The sequence below is a fragment of the Ursus maritimus genome, unplaced genomic scaffold, assembly GCF_017311325.1.
Source record: "Ursus maritimus isolate PB19 unplaced genomic scaffold, ASM1731132v1 scaffold_2, whole genome shotgun sequence".
NCBI lineage: Eukaryota > Metazoa > Chordata > Mammalia > Carnivora > Ursidae > Ursus > Ursus maritimus.
In genome coordinates this window covers 49101739-49119290 of record NW_024424452.1, presented here as the reverse complement: position 1 = coordinate 49119290, position 17552 = coordinate 49101739, and the positions used below count along the sequence as shown (strand labels likewise).

The window sequence follows — 17552 nt, the reverse complement described above, 5'->3', positions numbered from 1 at the left end:
CCTTTGAGGAGTCCAGTATCCGTGGTCTTTTCCCTCCTCAGTGTCTCACCGCTGCCCTTGCAGCCTTCTGTCATTCTTTCTGGTTCTTCAGCAATGTTTTTGGTAGGTGTTCAGCTATGGGTGTATGTGTTTGCATTTTTTGTTTCTCTGCCCTCCCCTGATTTCGTTTGCATTTATGCTGCTTGGGGTCATTGGCACCTCTTGATTCTGGGGGCCTTTCTTTGTATATTGATTCTGCCTCATCCTCTCTTCTTGTAAGATTCTGTTTAAGCTTTTTTATATTTCCCCTGGCTCTCCTACATTTTTACCTGATTTGCTGCATTCTGGATGGTGTTTTTTCTGACCTGTCTCCTTGCGTGCTGAGATTTCACTTCACTTTGTCACATTAGCTGCTAAAATCATTCATTGAGGTTTTTTTTTTTTTAATTTATTTATTTGAGAGAGAGTGCACGCAATGTGCACGTGCACAGGGGGCGGGGGGAGGAGAGAATCTCAAGCAGAGTCCTCTCTGAGTGAGGAGCCCGCCCGATGTGGGGCTCAATCCCACAATCCTGAGATCATGACTGAGCTGAAATCAAGAGTCAGACACTTAACCGACTGAGCCACCCAGGCGCCCCTGTTTATTGAGTTCTTAATTTCAGTTACTATGTTTCAGTTTTATGGGTGCTGCTAATTTTTACTTTCATTTCTTTATAAGCATAATTATTATTATTATTATTTTAGATTTTATTTATTTATTCGACAGAGATAGAGACAGCCAGCGAGAGAGGGAACACAGCGGGGGGGAAGTGGGAGAGGAAGAAGTAGACTCATAGCGGAGGAGCCTGACGCAGGGCTCAATCCCATAATGCCGGGATCACGCCCTGAGCCGAAGGCAGATGCCCAACCACCCAGGCACCCCATAAGCATAATTATTTTAAAAGTTTGTGTAATGATTCAGCTGTGGGTCCATCCCTCTTTGTTTTTTAGATTTTGATCTCAAAGTCTCGTGGAGTGCCTGGTCAGTTTTGACTGAGTGGCAAAAACTGTCTATAATAATCATAGAGGAAACTAGAGATCTGGATGATGTTATTTTCCTACAGAAAAGATTTGAGTTTATTTCTAGCATGAGGTCATTACTTTAATCCAGTAGGCAATTCAGGTCATTTAAAAATGGCCTCGTCCCTTCCAAGAACACTGTGTTGCCTGTTTGCACAGCTCTTTCTAGTCCAGACCCAAAGCCTTGGACTTTTACTGGAGGTCCCTCATTGGCGACCTTGAACTCCATTTTTCTTCGAACCCAAATCTGTTGAAAGCTCAGCTCAGTCTCCTTATGTGTCCGTTGTCTTCAGTGCATGGAATGAACCTGGAGGAAAGATGGCTTCAGATGCCAGGCTTGTAATTCTGAGATTCCTTTTTTTCCTGGAGCTTGTCCTCCTATATTAACTTGTCAGCTAATATATTAGCTCTCTGTTGCATTCAAGCACATTCTTTATATTTTTGTCCGACGTTCTAATTGTTCTCGGTATTCTCAGACCAACTCATTCATTACTGGAAAAAAAATTCTGATTGATCTTTAAGACTCCCATTTTCTCACCTCTCTTCCTAAGCCAGAGTCAGGGATTTTTCGGTTGTTATGTGCATCTTTTACATATTAAACTGTGAGCTCTGTTAGTGCAGGGATAGTACTTTGCTCATGCTTTTATCTTAGCATTTTAGGAGGTAACCAATATAGTATAGCCATTCATAAAATACTTTGCTGAGTATTGAATGGGCAGTTATAAAAGAATACATAAACCTTTTTTCTCTTTCCTGTTATTAAACCTTTTAACCATATAGCTCTTCTCATTTTGCTTCTGATTCATAGAAATTTAAATTACACTTAGTTACACTTCTGAATTAGACTTCTAGGCAAAGATGTACAAGGGTAACAAAATAGCATTTTTAAACCCTTAAACATTGCTACCATTGCAGTTTATTTTCCAGTAGATGGGCATCTTGAGCTTGAAGGTTAATTGGATTAAAACCAGTCTCCAGTAGGTAAGACCCTGATTATGGAACAGCTGGGATTCTTTTTCTGTTTTATTCACTAGACATCGCTAATTCTGAGATTTTTCTCTTCTCGGATCATCATTCCATCGAAACAGGAGGAGTTCCGTATCTGAAGTGCGGGAATGTTCTGTAGTTAATTGCATGGGTTAGAAGCTAGAAGACACGTTTTAAAAGGTTCTTCTTTCTCTGGCTATCTTATCGTGGTACCCATCTTAGATTGAGGGGCAGACCTTCCATGGTAAAAACAAGAGAAATAATTACAGGTTTTTCTGTGGTAGAAATAAGAGAAGTAATTATCCCTTGCTTTAGGCCAAGAAGCTTAATTGTGTGAGGTTGTTCAGCCATGGCCTTCCACAGTCACGTAACCTTTCACTGCATTAAGCATAAGGAACTTGCCCGTGGGCGTATGTTGCGTTTGACATTTGCTAAACTGTTTACTAGTGTGTAAAGAATTATGAGAAGTTAGAAAATGCAGGTGATTTGCCGGCAGGCCAGAGACTGATCTTTATCCCGGAATGGCAAGTTTGCATTCTTCCCTGACTTTGTGTGTGTGTTTTAGAGGGGAGGGGAGGGGAGGTGTGAGTAGAGGCTTTCGGACAGATTGCTGGGAAGACAAACACGTCTGACTGACCGATTTTGTCTTTAGGAAATTGAGTCAGGAAGAGTTCGAGCGGCAGGAGAGAGAGCAGCGGCTGTCAGCTGCAGACGAGAAGGCGCTTCTGGCTGCGGAGGAAGTAAAAACGTACAAGTGAGTTCAGCTTCGAGAGCGGTGTCTGTGATGGGGGACTCCCGTTGGTGTCTTTAAAAACCATGTTACATGGTGTAGAACAAGGCAGCACAGAACATAAATGGTCACAGGATGTGAAAAGAATAATTCCTATGAGAAAAAAATGCATTTTAAGTTAACAAAGGGAACGGTGTCACAGCAACAACCATTGCCGTGTACCCAGTATTGGCAAGACCATCTGGGAACTTGGTTCGTGCCAGCAGTGCTGGGCGGTTCTGTGTGTTGGAGGAATTCTCTCAGGAAGCCCGCGTGCTGTAGTGAGTATCCGAAATCACTACAGCGCTTATGCCGCTTGATAGGCCCAGCAGTCACGGCTTTGTGGAGGAAGATAGTCGTAGCAGGATTGCTTGAGAACATTGAAGAACAGTCAAGAAAATTACAGTGTTGTCAACTCAGACTCTCCAGCCATTAAATAATAAGGACATTAGGTCGTCTTAGTTTGGATCGTATTAAACTCTTACTGTAACCACGTGAGTATGTTTCTAGTGTGCGTGAAGTCTGTGGAGGGCAGGTGTTGCAGTAAGGGGGACAGAGTGAGACGGTTTCAAATTTTCTGTAGTTGCACTGTAACTGATAAAAGCAAGTGTGATTCTTAGGCGCAGAATTGAAGAGATGGAGGATGAATTGCAGAAGACAGAGCGCTCCTTTAAAAACCAGGTAATTCTCCTGCCCTGCGGCCATGGGGTTCTTCAGTGTCTGAGAGACGCTGGTCGTGGCTGAGATGAGGAATCCCCACACGTAGTCGTCCATGTGTTGTCTTTTTCAGATTGCTACTCATGAGAAGAAAGCTCATGATAACTGGGTAAGATTTTTTCTTTTCTTTCCTTTATTTTGTGTGTAGTCCGCCAGCGCTGATTTAGATGTTTGTCTCCCATAGCTCAAAGCTCGCGCTGCGGAAAGAGCTATCGCCGAGGAGAAGAGGGAAGCCGCCAACCTGAGACACAAGTACGCGATCTGGAATTCCGGTTTCTCAGTGCGCTCTCGGGTTTTCAAAGGCAATGCTGCTGGGTATCTGATAAGGAACGGAGGTTGTATTTCATATTTAAGTTTATTCTTTCTCCGTATTCAAGGTTACTGGAATTAACTCAGAAGATGGCAATGCTGCAAGAAGAACCTGTCATTGTGAAGCCGAGGCCGGGCAGGCCCAACACCCAGAACCCTCCTTGGCGAGGTGGGCCGCGCTTTTGGGGGCAGCACCCAGGGCTGTGGTGCGGAGTGTGTGTGCGTTACATTCTGGTTCTGTGGATCTTCATTCTGATGCCCTAGAAGTCATCCCAGAACTTACTAGAGAAAAGAAAGGTTGCCTCAGAGTGGGTAACAGTTCGCTGTTGTCTTCAGGTCCTCTGAGCCAGAATGGCTCTTTTGGTCCATCTCCTGTGAGTGGCGGGGAGTGCTCCCCTCCACCGACGGCTGACCCGCCTGCGAGGCCACTCTCTGCTACACTTAATCGAAGAGATATGCCCCGAGGTGAATTTGGTGAGCATTCACATTTTACCTTGTAGTAAACTGTTTCTAGAGGTCCCCCCCCCCCGCTTTTATTTGAGAATTCTTTTTTTTTAATTTAAATTCAATTAACATATAATGTGTTATTGGTTTCAGAGGTAGAGTTCAGTGATTCATCAGTCTTACATAACACCCAGTGCTCATTCCATCATGTGCCATCCTTAACGCCGGTCACCCACTTCCCCCATTCCCTGACCCCTCTCCCCTCCAGCCACCCTCAGTTTGTTCCCTATCATTAAGAGTCTCTTATGGTTTGTCTTGAGAATTCTAATGCAAGAAGCTTTTAGAATTTGGGTTTGTCCAGTATAGGGAAGAAAATGTCTTAATTTGTCTTGGTGTATAATCTGCCGCAAGATCTGCTTTAGAACAGAAAGCATTTATTTATTGTTAACATTAATACAACATATGTAAGTATTAAAGATACATAAAATGTATAAGTAAGAATATATAATTGTTACTGTTTGCTTTTACTTTTTGACTGTGAAGTCTTTATCTTCACATTTCTATGGAGTTCCTCTCTCGGATATTATAAAAGTAGCTTCCAGCCTGTACGATTCATGCAGCATACATTCATTCTCATTAACACACAGCGCTGTGAGTCTGTTTCTAATCCGAGACGCTCTGTAATCCTTGGTAAGATACGGAGTCGGATCGCACAGACGCCTGTACAGCCGTATCAGGCCTGTAACTTGAAGCACCAGCTGGTGCTGTTAACGTGCAGGTTTTATTGCTGTTCTTTCAATCCAACAGTTCTGGTTTTAGTTCTTTAACTCTGTGCTTAAGTTGGGATTTCCCCTCATGTATTAGGAGACCCGTTTTTAATGTGGTTTCCCCAGACCTGTCCACAATTGGTTCGTTTCTTCTGAAAAATCCATACAAGAGCTCTGTTCTTTCTGTCAAGGGTCAATGGACGGACCTCTGCCTCGTCCTCGATGGTCATCTGAGGCATCTGGAAAACCCTCTGCCTCTGGTAAGGGATCTGAGTATATAGTCTAAAATCATGGAGGGAAGTGGGCAGAGATCTCCTATTCTTCCTCAGAGAGTATGAGTCAGGATAAGTCTAACTCCGTTCTCTGGCCTTCTGCAGACCCGGGATCTGGTGCAGCTCCCATGATGAACAGCAGTTCGAGAAGCTCTTCCCCTACTAAGGTGTTAGATGAAGGCAAGGTAAAGTCCGCAGCAGCTCAGCTGTAATTCGTTATTCAGGAAACCTTAAACTTCTGCTTCGACACCCTCTCTCTGCGTCGCCCACCCCGTTTGTGTGTCTTTTATAGCTGTACTATCTCATTTTTTTAAAAAGCAAACTGTTCCCCAAGACCCTGAAGGCTCTTCAGTTCCCAGCGGTACATCTGTGGCCGAGCAGTCGGTAGTAGTAAGTACTTGGAGGTTGAGGACTGAGCTGAGCTGTTACTTGGTGTATTTCTGGAAAGGATATGAAGAGCATGACACTAATTTGCTTTGCTTTGAATTGCATGGCAGTATTGATCTTATTGTTGTCTTTGACTTGGAAGTGTTGCTGGGTTGCTGAAATCTGGTTGGGTTTTTTCCTCCTTTTCCCGGTTTTGGTCAGGCTGTTACCCTGTTCGGAACATCTGCTGTAACTAAAGGATGTGGAAAGTCATCACTGCAACTTTATACAGTGTGTGGGTCAGCACTGAGTGTTCTGAGGCAACGTGATTATATATAGCCTACCCCGTTCGTATGGTCGCAGGCACGCTGCTGAAGAATACCTGCAGTTGGATACTAGGCAGGCCCTATTTGGAAACACCTGAACTTACAGACTGGTAAAAGAACGCTTGCTGGAAGTGAAGTACTGAACAGTGAAAACATGTCATTCCTGTTGTGCCTCTTGCCAGCAGTGGCCTTCAGCGAGGTGCACATAGCCTGTTCTCCACGAGCGCTGCACCGCTCCTCTGACCGTGGCTCACAGAGCTGCTCTGTGCTGCAGTCAGAGTTTGTGTGTTCTGATTACGTAGAATCTCTAACCCAGGTTCCCATGGGAAAGGTCAGTGTCTCTTCATATAAAGCACAGCGTTACTAGTGCACGAAGGTCAGTACTGGAGCTGTGCCTGCTGCCTCACGTTGCTTCTGCTGGAAAATGCTTCCAGGTTTCTGTGCAGGACTCCAGGGACACGCAGCGCTTGAGGTCTTTTCATCCAGGGGCAGCTTGGACCTGAGACCCTTCGGAGTGGACTTCAGAGAGCAGAGGCCCCTCTGTTAGGGAGGTAGAGGCACAAGGACAGGCTTGGAGGCAGACCTGATACTGAATTGCAGTGTGGCTTCTTATGTGCTGTGTGACCTTCAGCGGATTATCTGATAGTCTGTGTCTCTGCGCCCTCATTCAAACCAGGATGTTCCTGCTTAGAGCTTCATCTGAGGATGAGAGAGAATATGGGAGAGGAAATTGAAGGCACTCTGAATGGTGGCTCTTGTGATATGTAGGGAGTGGATTTTTCTTCACCCTTTTGTTCTTTCCATGCTCAGGATGGAAAGAATGTGCTCTTGTGGCAGTGGGAAGGACGTGGGGGCGAAGGACTAGATCGTGGTGTTCGTGGGAGTCGCCTCGGTTGGCGTCCTTCAGCCATCCTCTTGCTTTCTCTTCCCCTTGCGTATTCCAGCAGTAGTGGGACTCCGACACACCTGTTTGCTTCGGTGCAATCCCTTTAACCTGCCTAAGCTGCCGGCGGGAACAGACGGGAGGGGTCAAGTTTTGTTGCGCTGATTCTGTTCTTTGGACAGGTGCCTGACATCCGCTTCGTTGGGTTTCAGCTTTTACTGGTGTTGGTGCTTTTGTGTGTCATACCAGAGTCTTTCAAAACTATAATTGTTTCTTTCTGCTCTGCAGGTGACTATGGCTGCAAAAGGGCCCCCTCCTTTCCAAGGGGTGCCCCTCATGAGCTCCCCCATGGGAGGCCCTCTACCACCTCCCATTCGATACGGACCACCTCCTCAACTCTGCGGGCCTTTTGGGCCTAGGCCACTTCCTCCACCATTCGGTATGATGATTGAATAGTAGTAATTAACTTGTAGAGTGTACTTCATCTTTTCTCTCTGTTCCTTGTTGAAATTTTAATAGTGGCTTTTATAGGCCTATGTAATGAAAGCGTAAGACAAATGAGAGTGCATCTTAAACTTTTCCTCAAGTTTTTAGGACACACAGGGTGCTGCATAATCCCCCTATATGGAGATGGGCAGATCTCTTGTAGATGAGAGATGTTAATAGAAAGCCAGAAATATTACTTCTGCAGATGGCTCAAACGTAGATACATAGATTATGAAACATAAAGCTTGTAATCACCATGACAGAAGTATAAGCAATGGATCACAGAGTATAAACGAGGGAACGATTCAACTTTCACTTCCTGCCTTGGCAATAAATGAGAAGGAAGTGTTAGCTCTAGAGAAGGTCGAGTTTAATGCCTAATAAACGTTGCTGAATTTAATTAGGGGGAGCTTAGAAGGCCTTTCCCCAGTAGGGCAAGCGCCTGGATTTGGATGGCATGTTTAGGTCCATGGGGAGCAACTGCATGAATCGTTGACATAGCGGTAGACCCTGGAACTTCCCTTTATCCTAACGTCTTTGTTGCATCTGTCATCTTTGTTGCAACGTAATCTGTCATCTCGCTATGACCTAGGGCACGTTCAAGTACTAAACCAAGCCCTTGCGAGAGAAAGATGGCAGAACTATGTAATGGAAAATACACAAGGTAGCTAGAGTCATGTTTAAGTCCTGCCTGTGTGGCTTCCTGGCCATCGGCATAAAACTTACCTCAGTTTGCCTTGTCTCTGAAGTCGGGGATGCCACCACCGGACTTCTGAAGTTGTGAGAAATTAAAGACTGACATACCCAGGGTCCTCTACATTTACATGTGTTCATATGTATTTACAGTACTTTTTATTTTTCCAGGTCCTGCTTTACGTCCACCACTAGGCTTAAGAGAATATGCGCCAGGCATTCCACCTGGAAAACGGGACCTGCCTCTTGATCCTCGAGAATTTTTACCAGGACACACACCTTTTAGACCTTTAGGCTCTCTTGGCCCAAGAGAGTACTTCATTCCTGGTACTCGACTACCACCCCCCACCCACGGCCCCCAGGATTATCCACCTCCGGCGGCTGCAAGAGACTTACTGCCTTCCGGCTCTAGAGACGAGCCCCCACCTGCCTCTCAGAGCGGTAGCCAGGACTGTTCACAGGCTTTAAAACAGAGCCCGTAACTCTGACCTCTGACATTTAGTCCGAGAAAGTGGACTGTGCATATTCGTTAGAGTAAAGGGACTTCATTGGCTTCAGAATCCAAAAGTTTATTTTAAAAGGTTTGTTTTTAGAATTAAGCTGCCCTGGCAGTGTGCATTTTTGAGCCAAACAATTTAAAAATATCATTTCCCCCCTAAATAAAAAGCACCTCATAAGCTAGAGCCTCCTTACAACTTTGAAATGTGCAATAAAGAATACCTGTGTTTTAGTTAATGTAGTGTATGTAACTGCTAAATGATTTAGAAGGTCATGAGAAATATGAACATTTCCTGTGGAAATGCTAGAAGAACATGTATTTCCATTTATTATCCTGTTTTTAGTGTACACCAGTTGAACACAGAGCAATGGTGTTTAGTAGCCTGGTTTTTTAAAATACTGGTCGCAAAGACTGTTACGCTAAAAATGTTTACTAAAAGATCACTAAACTTTCTCTCCCTTCTTGCCGAAGTTCTTTGTAGTAATAGTTCATAAAAATTTGGTTATTAAGTATTTCCCAAGTGTCTGTTGCTTCATTGGATCGTTTTCTCATGAGACTTACCATTCTGGAACCACGTAAACTCCGGCTCGCAGAACTGACGGCCGTGACTTGGCAGCACGCTCCCTGTTGCTCAGTGCTCGGGCGGTTCAACCTAAAGTCCCCTGGAAGCACCACAACCGTATGTCTTCCTCGCTCTTCAGAGAAGTCACTGGGCCCATCTGTGCAGCATTCACATGCTTTCCCGGTGACTTCCGCGGCCTCCTTGAGGAGGGTCTCCTGAGTATGAGCTTACGGTAGTGGCAAGAGTTGTTTGACCTCTTGTTCTGTGGCTTTTACCATTCTTGCATTAAGGGTGCGTAACAGAAAACTGAAAATATGTTGTGACTATAAAAAGTAAGGAAATTTCTTTTTCAAAAAGTACAGTCTATTATTTCTCCCATACTTTGCCTCCGGTTTTCAAGGAAAATGGCAAAAAAGATCAGAAGGGTGCAATACTATGAGAAAGAATGATTTAGGACTCTGCCCACAGTTCTTTTTGTTGACTACTCCTACTCCAAAATTAGTATTTGAATGTTGACACTTCTATTTAAAGATCAGTAAGTCTGAGAATCTGGGATTACATCATATTTAAAGTATTACTATACCTATTACTACATCATGTTTTTTAAACAATGTTTAAAATTTAGATTAAATCCAAATTATGAAAGGCTGGTAGTATTCACTGCTTAGACTATACTTTCCCCTTCTCCAAAGCGTTATGTCATGATACTACTGAAACCTACACCATGACCTGTCACCGTTATAATATTTAATGTGCTAATACCCTATAAAATAAAAAGAAGCAAAAGCTTCTCTGTGAAACTTTTTTTTTTTTTTCACTAAAAGATACCACTTTGGAAAGAGAAGGACCATTGAAAGAAGACAACTCTTCAAGATTCACAAGGAATACATAAATAGTTCTTCAGGAAGAGAGTTCATATGTCTTCCCATTTAATATCAAGGATAGAGGAAACCGAAGAGGAACACCTCCACAGTTAATAGCAGAGGTTATTTTTAACCATGTAAAATAAGATTGAATCCACAAATACAACTCTTAAGGTCCCTCTCTTCAGGACACAAAATGATGAAGTTAATGTAATTGCTAATTTTATATAACAATGAAATAGATGACACCTGCTAGCAAAGATGATCAAATTGGAAAGGTAGAGTTTAGTCTTTTTTACCTCTAAATACTTTTGGTGTTTGTCCTGTATCTCCTGTTCCCGCGTCCATAAGCTGCAGAGCCGTTCCAGTGCAGCTCACCTGAGCCGGGGTCATCACCTCTCCGCGCCTCCCGCGGCCCCTGGGCCACAGCAGAGCCCGGCAGCCTCCCGGCCCCCGCTGCTTCACGGGGCCTCTGCAGCTCATGGGGTGTCTGGGCTTAGTTGCTAAAATCATCTCATTTATGATAAAATCATCTCAAGCAGCAGCGTTTCAGCCTGAGAACATTTCTACTACAGTTCTTGTCCAATAGCTGCTGTTTTTCATTGGAAAGTAAAAAATCACTTGTGGGAAGTACTGTATTCTGTCTACCGCTTCAAGACGATCCCGTGTCACCCCATTCGGGTCTGGATGAAAGCTACGCTAGTCACACAGCATCCCATTCAAGCTGCTTATTACTGAAAGGCATTGCCCTTCCCCCACCCGTACTCATGTGAGCCACAGCAGATGCAGCTTCATACAAATCACCACCGACATGCACGTCTTAGGGTCTATGAGAAAAGAGACCAACAGATCAGTTTTGCTACATTTTAATAGGTACTTTAAGGGATTATTTTTTTTAGGTCTCGTCAGCAACACCGAACAGAAGGTACTGAGTACTCCACAGGGTACAGAGTGCTGCCAAGCACCTTAGAACGTGTACAGGACTTGGAGAAAATGTGGTTCTTGCCCCTTGAGGACCTGACAGTCGGGGGCTGACAACTCAGTCTAAGGGTTGAGTGAACAACAAGGTAATTTATTAAGGCAAATTCTTTATCCCCTTGAGCTATTGTGGACTGAATCATTTTTGGAATTAATCTAATTATTAAGACAAGAGACAAGACTTAAATTTGGTTGAGAATTCTTTCAGGCTCCAAGTTTTTAACATCCATCTTAAACAGAACTGACACAACCGGAAGTAAAGACCAGCTTTCTTTAAGTGCAAGGGCTAGAACACTTCACTGTGGCTACTTATTTTAAAAAGCACACACTGAACTGTAGGACTAGGGTTATTACACTAGGTTAAAAACAGGCCAAATACCGGCTCTGCGTTCCCCTCGTGCTAGCATTGGTCATTCAACACAGTGAATGTTAAACGTGTGGGTCTGCATCTAACCCACAGAGAGCCCGCCCCCGAGGTTAATGTCCTGTGTATATCAAATATCCACCTCGTGTGTCCTCTGAAAGTTTTATCGATGCCCCATTAAGTCAAAAGTAATGTAAATAGTCAAATTATAATAAGCTAATGACCTGCATATTTCCATATGGATGAAAGTCAATATATCTACATAGGAAATAAATGGCAATCCTATCTACCTATCTAAAAACAACTAGAGTAGCTCCAGGTTTTGCATACTCACCACTCTAAGAAGAGGTATGCAGGCTTTAAGGTTTCACAATCAGTTGTCAGAAAAACAGCAGTTACTCCTGCGGTATCTCGTTAGCATCCGACTCAGATTAGACTACGTGATTTGAAGATGGTACAAAGCCATCTAGAAATCTGTAATTATTCTGACATGGTTCCATCATTAACCCTAGAATCACTATCAGAGTAACAATGTGAAGCAGAACAGCGAATCAACGGACTACAAATGTGCTTTCAGACAAACAATCTGGTCATCTGGAAAAATCACAGCTACAACCTGGGAACCCTCCCATCTGGGTTACTGATCCGGCCAAGGCACACGATTTCTAAACAGGAAAACTGAGATCAGGGTGATTCTAGGCCACCTCGGAGGAGCAGCCTATAATTTTCCAGACTGACCTCCCTGGGCAGCATAAGCGGTCCAATTCCTCCTCTCAAAACAATTTCACACTCTCCTACCCCCATCAGCCCAAAGTTAGGCATTAACTCAAAAAACCAAAAAAGCATATTGGAGCAAAGGGAACGGATGTGTAAACTCTAGCACATTCTTATTGCTGTATTAATTTTGAAGACGAGCACATCCTACCCACAGCAGTGTTGTTCCAGGAAGCAGGGCAGGAATAGTGGTAAGTTAGAAAAGAGACTATGAATTGCACAAATACTATAAAAGTAAAAACATGTTTCAAAACTACGATAAGCCCGTATCCAAAGGAGTCGTCTGTGTCAGTGGCGTGCTGGACTGTGAATTCCGCGGGCTCGCTCTGGCCCGCCGGCGCCCGTGCGGCCTGCCTCCTGCCTGGTGGAGGGGGAATGCGCTACGCGGAGCTGGGATGGTGGCTACTGAGTGGGAGAATTCACAGACGTTCCAGGTGACTCATGTCAGGATCATTCCTTGTGCAAAGTCTGATGTAGATGAAGATAAAGTGGTTTCTTGGTCAATAACTGCAATTTCTTTCTTTTAAAGTCAGTGGGTTTCTTGTATCTGTAACCACAGTAGAAAAGTCATGGTTTAACATACTGGGGTAACTGACCTGTTCCACAGTCACACACTAAAAACTAGTCAGCATTACGCTGGCGGGAAGCCTGTGTACGGGTCACTTACAGTTCTATCACCATCGGCCCGGCTTTAATTTCATCCATCTCCATGAAAGCAAAGCACTTGGTGCTGGTGAACCTTTTCTTAGGCTTGTAGTGTTTGAATTCAAAGAAGATAGCTGCACCTACAGAATGAAAACAAACCATGTCAGCCGTGGTGGCGGATTCTCACCGTGCCCGCCATTCTCCTCCGTCACCAGCAGCATCCAAGCAAGCAGCAGTCAGCGTCATTTTACCAAGTAACCTTTGTCACACAGTCTGATGATACCACTGTCATCACCGAAAACTCCTCTTCGTCTGAACGCAGTGGCATTTCTCCGTATCCTCCAAGCCACCACAGCACAGCGAAACTTCCTGAGCGGGGCTGACTCGAGAACGTACGTCAGTTCACACCCGGGGCGAACACCTTAAATGCCACACAGTGAACACAGAGGATGCCCGTGAAGTATGGACGTTACCCACACTCGGCAAGTAGCAGAGGCCTGTGAGAGCTCGTCACAGCACCCAAGCGTACAGCCCCGCTCCTCCCCCTGAAACAAAAGCTCAAAAATTCAACTTTTGTGGGTGTTTTGGAGGTCGAACAATATAAATCATGTGCCGTTTCAGTTTTTAACTGTTACCTGTTTCCTAAGACCTTTTATATACGCAAAGCACTGTTCTGCTCTGCCCGGAATTACATATGTTTTGGAAGACAAAGGTCCAAAGAGCAAGCCTATTCCTATTCCACCCTCCCCCACTGAGCAAGTGGCAAAGAAAAATTCAGATGTTTTTATCTCCCCAAAGCCCAACAGATAAGCTCCCCCCACAGAAAGAAGCTGAAAACAGAATAAGCTGCCTCATCAATGTAGCCAAGAACAATTTCTTTTTTAAAGATTTTAATTATTTATTTGAGAGGGGAATGCACACACGTGTGTGAGTGGTGGGGAGGGGAGAGGGAGAGAATCTCAAGCAGATTCCGTGCTAAGCATGGAGCCCAACGCAGGGCTCGATCCCACGACCCTGAGAACATGACCTGAGCCGAAATCAAGAGTCGGGCACTTAACTGAGCCACCCAGGCGCCAAGAACCATTAATTTCTAAAGGGGGCATGGAAACTAGTTGGAAGGAAGTTGGGGTCTCTCTCTTAACCGGCTACTTATTCGTTCTGCCTGAACCCAAGTGGGGCTGGATCTTGCTTGGCTTTTAAGGATAACACAAATCCAGTACTTTTTAAGCTGCGGACAAAACTCGCAAGTGACAAGAGGTTTAACGATGTTCAGAAATGCGTGCGCAGTCGTGGCACAAAGTCATCACGTAGATGGATCCAAACGGAGGACCTCCTGTCACAGGAGGGAAGAAAGAGCAATTGCTCAAGAGAGCAGGACGTGGGTGAGGGACAGATGGGCGCACCTGGCCATCTACTCCCTACCCACACACAAGGGTGACAACCAGTAGTTACTGGTGACTTCCAGTCCCCAGAAGACTCTGCGTATCTGCCAAAGGGTAGCTTCTCTTCTTCCTCCCACAGAAGTAACAGAAGACCTCACAGAGTTTTAAGACAGCAGATCCCACTTCTTCGCCTCTGCAGCTATGGAACCCATCTCCTTGTCATCATGACTGTGTCTGACGTCTGAGTAAATGTGAAACGGTCACATCTGAAAACAATACTAAAGTGCAAGTACAATACCATCATTTTAAGGAACTTAAAAAACGTTTCGTTATTCATCTGCCTCATCGGTAGCTAATCTGTTGCCTGCATCCCGGGCACGCACAGCTTCGTGGCATTTGTAAGAAAGGACGGAACGTACGAGACCAGCGTACGCAGATGAACGGAGCTTCTACATGTGAAGAGCGCGTCTACGTCAGCGTTGTATCGGTTGAAACCACAGAAATAATACCGCACACGGTAAAGTCAAAGCTTGAGAACGTGAACAGAGTCTGAATCTAGTTCTACTTTCAGCATCTCGTGAATCCTCCAGAACACAGTGCACTAGGACAGAGAAGTCAGCCCAGGAAACGTCCCCACTCCTGCCCATATCAGAACCTTTCCCAAAGCAATGGACTTAAAAACAAACAAAAAAAGGTTTTGTTCATATTTTTATGGAGACAGCGTAACACTTCATAATGAAATTTCTTTAGCATTATTTCTTAAGCCCAACCTCTCTATGTACTCTAATAGCGATTCCCAAGCTCTGGCGTAGAGAACCACGTGCAAGCCGCCACCCCAGAGACGGCTGAGCCCGGCTGGCGGGTTTCTGAGTCAGGAGGTCTGCCGGGAGGCGGGGGCCCTGAGCCCTGGTATCTAATGTGCTTGCAGGTGCTGCTCACACTCACAGCCACCCCACCAACGGAAGTCCCGAGAGACAAGCCTTCCAGGGGTGGAGCCCAGGCGGCAGCAGCACCAGATCTGAGAAAATGTCGAATATTTTAGAGACTGTGGCAGTTGTTTGAAAGGTACAAGCTTCCTGCAAAGCGTGAAAATGTCAAAACTGCAACTGAAGCTCAGGTGACAGAGGGACTCTGAAGTCTTGTCCTAGAATGCCAACACTCCCGCGGGGCACATGGCATGGAAAAGCATTTAGTCCCAGGAATCGGCTAACCTGGACATGTAACTTCACCTTTTTAAAAATGTTTTTGTCCTTTCCCATCCTCCTGCCAACTAAGTTATGGTATCTTTCTGCCCAATAAAATAAGCTGGAGAAACAACTTGTTCTTTCAACTATTAGAGACTTAACCAGCAGAGAGCCTTGGGAAGCCTCTACCTCCCTCCACTCTTCAGTAAGAGGAAAACTTCATTCTGTTTTGTTGTCCAAGATGATGAAATTTTATAATCAAAGAACGTTTTATTATATAACTGTTATTTATTACACAACTAGATCATACAAGTCCTAATTCCCACATTTAAAAAATCGATCGTTCATTCAAGTCACTGAACACTATGTGACGTGGACTTCGGCCACCGCGCCGGGTCGTGAGCGCACAAACAGAAGAGGACTCCGGCCACAAGAAGCCGACGTTTACCATCACAAACCAACCTTTGGTTAATTTTTCAACATGCTTCTGGAGCTCAATGTCCACATTAAAGTGAACATACGTATCTTCTTTCCTTGAAGCCACAGGAGTGTCCTGCACAGGAGTTAAATCTATGCCGTTCAGATCTAGGAGGGAAAAAAGAGTTTCAAACACACAGACTCAGAAACTGCCAACGAACCATAGGGGGTTATGTTTCCTACAGAGTCCTGGCAACAGCTGAGAGGAGCGTCTCAGATCCAGACGCCCCCTGGTGTGAGCAGTACACAGGGAGCTGCTGGTCTCCGGAGGTTGTGGAGGGAGCTCGGGACAGAGACACGGGAAGCCTCAGGGCCAGGGAAGGGAGGCTTGCCGTGTACGGGCGCAAAAGAAGCATGAAGACAACAAAGCTTGATCCTTATTGTTCAGAGGGGAAAAGAACTTGTGTCTTCCTTGCGCCGCTATATGCCATATGCAATAAAAATTAGGAACACGAAAGATATTCTGTGGCGGGGCCCCTGCGCCTATTTCCAACCCTGACCAAGTGCGTGGCGTGGAAAGGCCTCTCATCGGACAGTAGCAGCATTCTCTTGTACTTCAGTCAGAGTCAAAACAAAGGACATGAAAGCTGCCCGTGGAAACCTGTCTCTAAATGAGTCATTCCGTAGGCACGTTACCTCGACTCCGCCGTGCCTGCTAGGAAGTAACCTGATTCACAACAGCCAGATGGTACACTATGTATGGTTGTCATTTCCCGGAGCCAGGACTCTTCCAGTTTTATCAAATTCAACATGGACTCATTTAATGACTCGTGTTTATGGATTACTCAACACACTCCTATCCTAGAGAACTTAATTTAGTACATTTGCTTCTTTCAGTTCCGTGTGTGGGCAAAGGTGACAGAGCACCTAGCACACCACCCTGCAGGACATTTTACAGTGTACTGTCCCATGTGAGACGCAGCTTTACAAATGGCCTGTCACACAGGTAGGGCACCAAGACTTTCCAGCAGACCGTGCACCTGGGAACTAATACCATCAGAGGTTCCCGTATTTCTGCATTAGCGCTGTGGATCCTGCCGTCTCCATGCTAAAATTCTTCTCTGTGTCTGAATTCGTTTTTCTTTTATTTGGTACTAATGAACCCAGGGGCCTGAATTTATTTCTATGATTGGTAAGAGTTCAACTTCAGTCCCTGTGTCTTCAGTTTGCCTCGAAGTGCAGGTTAGCTGTGAATGAAAACTGACGGTGCAGGGCTTTCTCAATAATAGTATGACAACCTCATCCTCAATCACCCAAGAATTTTTAAAAGACTGCTGAGTGCTTTACAAATAAAGTGCCAAATAAAGGCCTGACACCAACAAAAGAATTTCGTCAGTGTGGGTTCCCTCCCAAACCAAAGACTCAAAACGTTGTTTTCAAGGAATAACTGGTAGGCCACACTGGACAGGAGAAAACAAACAAGTCCTGAAGACGACCGCGCTTAGTAAGAAATACCACTCTTCTTTCTGGCCCAGCACTGGGCTCAGGGAATGGCTGTTTATGGGTGTGTCCGACTTCCCTGTCTCAGGACGGTTCACTGGAGGCCCACTGCTCGTGCACCCTGCAGGGCTCCCCTGTGTCTGAGACGCCGCGGCAGGAAGCGGAGGGCCCGAAGGGGAGGCACGGGGGAAATGGAGAGCGTGGGGCTTGGCAAAGAAAATCACACACCCTGAGAAGGTGGAAGGAAGTGTCTGCTGTTAAAGACAGTGTGTATGTCTAGTCGGCACCCTGGATGGGATTTTGAGAATATGGAAACTTACCAAAAAA

At 45.1% G+C, this 17552-nt stretch overlaps 2 protein-coding genes across 6 annotated transcripts in view; one reads left to right on the top strand and one right to left on the bottom strand.

Annotated features, from left to right (window-relative positions):
- The window catches only part of MIA3 (MIA SH3 domain ER export factor 3), a 54299-nt gene extending 45231 nt beyond the window's left edge, over window positions 1-9068 (top strand). For 3 of the 5 annotated variants that reach the window (XM_040635999.1, XM_040635998.1, XM_008685689.2), the window contains 10 exons: window positions 2678-2779; window positions 3415-3475; window positions 3585-3620; window positions 3696-3763; window positions 3889-3989; window positions 4157-4294; window positions 5223-5291; window positions 5409-5488; window positions 7167-7317; window positions 8229-9068. In XM_040635999.1, the coding sequence (XP_040491933.1) occupies window positions 2678-2779; window positions 3415-3475; window positions 3585-3620; window positions 3696-3763; window positions 3889-3989; window positions 4157-4294; window positions 5223-5291; window positions 5409-5488; window positions 7167-7317; window positions 8229-8539 (1117 nt within the window). In that variant the 3' untranslated portion in view covers window positions 8540-9068. Of the gene's footprint in view, window positions 1-2677; window positions 2780-3414; window positions 3476-3584; window positions 3621-3695; window positions 3764-3888; window positions 3990-4156; window positions 4295-5222; window positions 5292-5408; window positions 5489-5621; window positions 5694-7166; window positions 7318-8228 lie in introns of all 5 variants that reach the window. The other 2 variants (XM_040636000.1, XM_040636001.1) reach the window with 1 other exon arrangement.
- A 1763-nt stretch (window positions 9069-10831) lies between these two features.
- The window catches only part of AIDA (axin interactor, dorsalization associated), a 34994-nt gene continuing 28273 nt past the window's right edge, over window positions 10832-17552 (bottom strand). The window contains exons 8-10 of the mRNA XM_040636002.1: window positions 15771-15893; window positions 12765-12882; window positions 10832-12644 (exon numbers count right to left, since the gene is read on the bottom strand). Coding sequence (XP_040491936.1) covers window positions 12548-12644; window positions 12765-12882; window positions 15771-15893 — 338 coding nt within the window. The 3' untranslated portion in view covers window positions 10832-12547. The remainder of the gene's footprint in view (window positions 12645-12764; window positions 12883-15770; window positions 15894-17552) is intronic.